This window comes from Oryza brachyantha, chromosome 2 (assembly GCF_000231095.2).
Source record: "Oryza brachyantha chromosome 2, ObraRS2, whole genome shotgun sequence".
In the NCBI taxonomy this organism is placed as follows: domain Eukaryota; kingdom Viridiplantae; phylum Streptophyta; class Magnoliopsida; order Poales; family Poaceae; genus Oryza; species Oryza brachyantha.
In genome coordinates, this window is record NC_023164.2 from 732,446 (window position 1) to 738,445 (window position 6,000).

The 6,000-nt window shown below is 40.6% G+C and overlaps 1 protein-coding gene across 1 annotated transcript; it reads right to left on the minus strand.

The window, feature by feature from the left end:
* Positions 1 to 479: 479 nt before the first annotated feature.
* Positions 480 to 5,310, minus strand: LOC102709904 (glutamate--tRNA ligase, chloroplastic/mitochondrial). Its single transcript, XM_040521396.1, has 12 exons — positions 4,923 to 5,310; positions 4,486 to 4,607; positions 4,003 to 4,185; positions 3,781 to 3,899; positions 3,650 to 3,698; positions 3,436 to 3,537; positions 3,177 to 3,279; positions 3,007 to 3,070; positions 2,187 to 2,301; positions 1,660 to 1,760; positions 1,233 to 1,389; positions 480 to 934 (listed from the first exon to the last, which is right to left on the minus strand). The coding sequence occupies exons 1-12, from the start codon at positions 5,275 to 5,277 to the stop codon at positions 698 to 700; spliced, it is 1,707 nt and encodes a 568-aa protein (XP_040377330.1). The 5' UTR covers positions 5,278 to 5,310; the 3' UTR covers positions 480 to 697.
* Positions 5,311 to 6,000: the final 690 nt, after the last annotated feature.

A 6,000-nucleotide genomic window follows, 5' to 3' on the forward strand; every position in this document is an offset into this window, starting at 1 on the left:
ATATTGTTTGATCAAATTATCCAAAACTACATATTTAAGGTGTGTATCATAAATTACATATTTAACGCCAAAATTTACACAAAACTATAAATTTAAGACATTATATCATAAAACTATAGATTTAATATCACTTTTTTCACAAAAGTGCAACTCTTGTAACTTAAAACAACAATAGAGAAACTGTAAAAACCGTAATTCTTCAATAAATTCACCATTAAATCTGTAGTCTTATATGATAACATTAGATCTATAGTTTTCTAAGAAATTTAGTGTTAAATTTATAGTTTTATGATACACAACATTAAGCATGTAGTTTTGGGATAATTTGGTCCAAGTATATGTAGTACTGTGAAATTTACTTTAAAATGTACCAAAACGTATTAATTTCTACCTTATAGTAACAATGCCATAAAACAAGTTACTACACTAGTATCTTGTAAGAACAAGTTTAGGCTCCAGTGTTGTCCGAAACATTTGGATTCAACAAACGAAAAGCAATTACAGCAGCATCAACCTCGTCATCTCGCAATCCAATCCAAATTGGCAATTACAGCACCAGAGAGCAAAACTTCGCTTTATTAACTACTGACAACCGAAACTATAGATTCCTCACAAACTGTATAAATTGGAAGTAAACCCTATGCTTCATATTATACAGAAGTAAACCCCTCCCAGATGGATCTGGACAAACTACAACCTATGGAGATGCAGGAACAGCAGATTCAGCAGAGGACTCTTCTTGCACCTTCAGCAGGGACTCCCAGTCCACCTCCTTTAGGGTTCTGAACCTTTCGTCAAGATTTACGAAACCGGATTGCTGAGCGACCGCTCCACAGGTGCCTGCTTTGTGAATGAGGACTACACTGCCACCCATATCAGGCCCATGAAGCTTTCCGGTCAGCAGTACTCGCAGCGGCATAAATAGAGACTTTCCCTGGTCACAAAAGAGACGAGTTAGTAGTAGTTCATTCAGCATATATGACAGAAAAGGCATTTGCAACAATGGGTTTGAATCCGATTTTTGAGTGAATATGATGATTGGTATATACAAGTCAAATAGAAGGGATGGTAGAGTTGTCAAAGTCTAGATCAAACGATTTGGCTGTATTTTCATCATTTCTAGCTGGTAAGGTGTAGGTGAGATGAACCTCTTCCATAAAAGGTTGTGGATTTCAGTGGCATCCAAGGCAAGCTACCAAAGAACAAAAATGATGGCTGTCATTAGCGCTGACCTTTCTTTTGAGTGACTTGCCAAAATTTTTCACCCACTTCTGCCAACCATCACGGCCCTCAGCTAGTGCTTCATAAAGTTCACCGCTATCATAGGCAGAAATGAGTGCTGATGCAACCTCAGAAAGCTTATCTTGCACCACGGGTTCAGCTTCATCACTGGTAAATTACAGACATGTGAATAGAAAACCAACAGTCTATAAAAAAAAAATTGGAAAAAAAATGCCTACCACAACAACCAACTCAAGAAGCATTCCTTCTTCGGTAACAATTTATGAAGGGGCTTTGAGTAAAAAAAAAACTTAATAAAGAGCCCAAGAGGGTTTAGATCTATTCCTTCTTCAGCACAATTTATCAAGGGGCTTTGACTGAAAAACTTAATAAAGAGCCCATGAGGGATTAGACCTAAAACGCCATGTTTTTGCACACCTGCTTAACGTAGCATGAAGTGGATACGACAACAGATTTGAAAGGGCTGCATCAGCATCAGTGATCAAATCAATGCCATCCTTCAAAAGCTCAGCTGCTTCCTGTGCAAAAAATAAAGTAATTATACCATTAGTATTTCTAAACAACTCAAAGTTTCAGATGTCTCATCCTAAAGCCTCCAAATAATTATAGATAAATAAGAGCAAACATACTATCTGTCATGTTCCAAAGGTAGCTTTAGTTGGTAAAGGTTTTTTTTGCAAAATTGCCATTTATTTTTTATATATTGTAAGGATGCCACTAGAATAACAGTTCTAGTGGAATTTTCGCAATTTTATAGTGGCAGTTTTGAAATAACAATTAAAATTAGTGGCAAATTTGCAATTGCCCCTAGTAAAAAAGAAACAGAAACCCTTGGAAGCAATTAGTCATTGACCTTTTAACACATACCTAATTTCCTATAGTGTGTAGTTCCAAAGTACAAGTATCCATGGTGTGTAGAAATAACATATGACCTCCAAACTTACTTTAGCAAAACCACTTTCAGAGTCCTGAAGAATGCCTGCATCCTTCCAGCGATCTTCAAAACTCTTGATGAGTACATCAGACGGAAGAGCTCTTAGATGTTGTCCATTCATCCATCTACATAAACATAAGAAGTATTCCATTATGCAAATAGGAAGCACATATATTTGTTTATTTATTTCCCATGATCACCAGTTCAAGCGAGAAGGTTCCTATCAAGATCTGAAGATCTGGCTGCAAAATATTTAATTGGCATCACATGCACTTCTTAAAGGCAGCGGTGCATTGGACAGGCCATAAAAATATCAGAGGGATGTAGGTTTGAGCTTGATGGTGGTTTCTGAGGGTAGGTCCCAGTATATAAGCTTGATCATAATGGGGAGCGCCTTTGAAATACTACTGACTAGCAGGCAGAGAAGTACATAAATGCCGTATTTATTACTTATCAGACATAGTGTATTTATTGCTTATCAGACTTATGTTTCAACTTGATCAATAATGTGGAGTGATTTTCCAAACTTCATACATCCAATCTACTGATAATCCTGAAGGGGATGTTTTGACACTGCCATTAAATTTGTTTGTATATGGAGTTATGGACTGGACATGCTCCCCAGCTCGTGTCTGAGTTCATAAATAAAAGAATCTCTGAATTAGGTGGTAACAATGATTGTTTATTAGTTCCCTTATGATTGAAATAAATCTTGATATAAGATTCAAGCATAAAAATAAGTGGAAGCAAGCTAAAGCTCAACCAATTGTGGTACTGCAACTGAAATATTATGAGTAATCAGAGAATATTGACGATTCTAGCAAACTTACTTTAATTTTACAGCATCAAAAACTGCTCCACTTTTGTTGACACGATTTATAGTGAACTTCTCCACTGCAAATGCGATAGAACAGCAAAGTAAGAACAGATAACTGGATGGTCACTGTGATTTTCAAAAATCGTGCAGTGAAAGCAGCACAATGATTATCGATAAGCTAACCTAGGTCATCAGTAGTGAAGAACTCATTTTCAGTACCATCACCCCAGCCAAGGAGTGCCAAATAATTTACCATTGCCTGAGGCAAATATCCCATCTCTTTGTACTGGACAGAGAAAAGAGGACACAATGTTACTTTTTGCTTACTTTAAAAGTGTTTTGGAAAAGATGTGAAATGGCAAGTAAAAGAAGAGAGTACATATATAAAACATGTTTTGGCAAAGATATAAATACCATATTTTGCAAATAATCAGTTAGTTACCTGTCCCACAGAAGTAGCCCCATGACGTTTTGACAGTTTACTTCTATCTGGAGCCAGAATAAGTGATACATGAGCAAATGAAGGCATTGGAAATCCAAGTGCCTGCAGAAGATCGTCACAGCATAGTACAGGCATATTATGTTGAGACATACACTTTGAAGTATCAAGCTTGTAAATTATGATACATAATATTATTACGGGCATTGAAAATTACTTTATAAATCAGAGCTTGCCGAAGTGTGTTTGGTAGATGCTCCTCGGCTCTGGGGGGAAACAAGATAAGTACAGACTTCAGAGTCAGATCACCAAAAGGAAAGATAAAAGGTAATTAGTTTCTATCATTACCTGATAACATGGGAGATATGCATGGTGGCATCATCAACTGTGACACAGAAGTTATACACTGGCTGACCGTTGCTTCTCATAATCACAAAATCACCCAGCGTGTCTAAGTTCCAACTGACCTTTATAAAACTATCAATTCTCATCATTTGTAAGCAAGAGTTATCAAGAGCAGAAGGCTTAAAAATAGAACAATATGGCAGTTCCAGACTTTCTAGTCATTACCTCACCACGAATAAGGTCATTAATTTTCAATGAACCTTCCTTTGGTACACGGAAACGGTAAGTGTAAGGTGTCCCCTTCTCTAACTCATGCTGTATTTCAGCATCTGAAGCAGTCGCCCACTTGCCCATGTATACAGGAGGTAGTTGCATCTGCTTTGCAGTTTCCTTCATCTGTTCAAGTTCCTGAAGTAACAGAGACAGTTATCAAATGAGAAAATAGTTGATCTAGTATAATTTATGGCAGGTCAAGTCATGGGCATCTGCTCGAAACAAGGTTAAAAAAAAATTGCTCACTGATTTTAACTGGCTCATTCCTCAGTGTGCACAGTTGTAGAAATCAGTACGAGTTTTTCATATGAACACACGAAGAAGATGAAGCTTTTTTTTTACAAAACAACCAAAACAATACATTACAACAACCGGTGTGTATGTGCGATAGAATAAAATGCATGTACATGCCGATCATGCAAGGGAGAAAATTACCTCATTGGAGCAAAAGCACCGGTAGACCGCACCAGACTCCATCAGCTTCTCAGCATACTGTTTGTACAGCGAATTGCGCTCAGACTGGCGATAAGGCCCAAATTCCCCACCAACATCCGGACCTAACCAGGTAAAGGTATGAGCACCCGTATCATGCACCATCATAGATTTAAAAAAAACAACTATTTTACAGGTTCATTACATTAAATACGCATATCCAGAGTTGCACATTATCAATCAAGAGAGGCACAACACAAGGAACACACATTAAAGTTTCAGTAGCAATCAAAATTATCACAAGAGCTGAGCTTGCCAGAACTCTCGAGTAGAATTCAGCATCCAGGGCCAAACTAATTTAGGTGGGGGAAGTGATGGCGCGCTACATCAAAATGGTGAAACTTTCAAGCATTAAAATCGGTAGAGAGAACGAAAGGCACCTTCGTCCCAGTCGAGGCCGAGCCAGGCGAGGTCACTGAGCACGGCCTCCTCGGACTTCTTGGTGGACCGCTCGAGGTCGGTGTCCTCGATGCGGAGCACGAACCTGCCCCCCTTGGAGCGCGCGAAGAGGTAGTTGAAGAGCGCGGTGCGCGCGCCCCCGACGTGGAGGTTGCCGGTGGGCGAGGGCGCGAAGCGGACGCGGACCGGGCCGGCGGTATCCGGCGAGGCGGCGAGGGCGGAGAAGGCCCGGCGGCGGAGGAGGTGGGGGCGCAGGCGCGGGGCCAGGGGCAGGGGCACCTCCGGGAGCAGCCTGATGCGGAGCCACGGCGAGCCCATGAGCGTGGTCGCCGCCATCTCCGGAGATTGGGAAGCTGCGACGGCGGCGAGAGGAAGATGACGATGCGGATAGAGAAGAGAAGAGAGGAGGATTACTCCGGTACACATGGGCCGGGATTTTGGGGGCCCACAAGGCCCATGTTGACCAGGCTACACAGCAAAAGCCCAACCACTAGAGCGAGCTGACCGGCCAGCCGCCGGATTTTTTGGATTTTTAATTGTATTTATTAAATAATTCATAAAAGTAATCACAGATCTAACCTTACGAGGGCGGAAAGCCTGCTTGGCACATAGCACGACGGACGACGACGAAGGCGATGAAGGCGCAGGGGCAATTTTGTAAGGACGGCAAGGGACCAGACACAAAAATTCGCCTCGCCGTCATCGCCTTCGCTGTCATCCGTCCCGTTATATGCCACGTAGGCGTTCCGCCCTCCTAGAGATTCGGAAGGAAATGAAAAATAAAAATTTTAAATTATTTAATAAATATAATTAAAAATCCAAAAAATCCGGTGGCACGTCGGCTCGTGGGACCGTCATAGCAGGTTCCCTGTACAGCTTTATCTAAGGGTGATAATGGACCAAGGTTATTGGGTCCTTTCACAATCCTACTAAATTCTTAAATATTTTAGCTTAAAAAACTATACATTTTTAGCCCACCCCGTTTTAGACCCCAATCTATAAATTTTGTATAGAAAAACTTGGAGTCGTTACTATCCCTATCTTTATCACAGCCGATCC

What these genes read in the sequence shown, in the direction of transcription:
- LOC102709904 (XM_040521396.1), bottom strand. Translation starts at nt 5,277, where the DNA reads ATGGCGGCGACCACGCTCATGGGCTCGCCGTGGCTCCGCATCAGGCTG. An exon ending in CGGCCTCGACTGGGACGAAG is followed by an intron (nt 4,608 to 4,922) that starts GTGCCTTTCGTT and finishes TTACCTGGTTAG; the next exon opens with GTCCGGATGTTGGTGGGGAA. An exon ending in GGTGCTTTTGCTCCAATGAG is followed by an intron (nt 4,186 to 4,485) that starts GTAATTTTCTCC and finishes CTGTTACTTCAG; the next exon opens with GAACTTGAACAGATGAAGGA.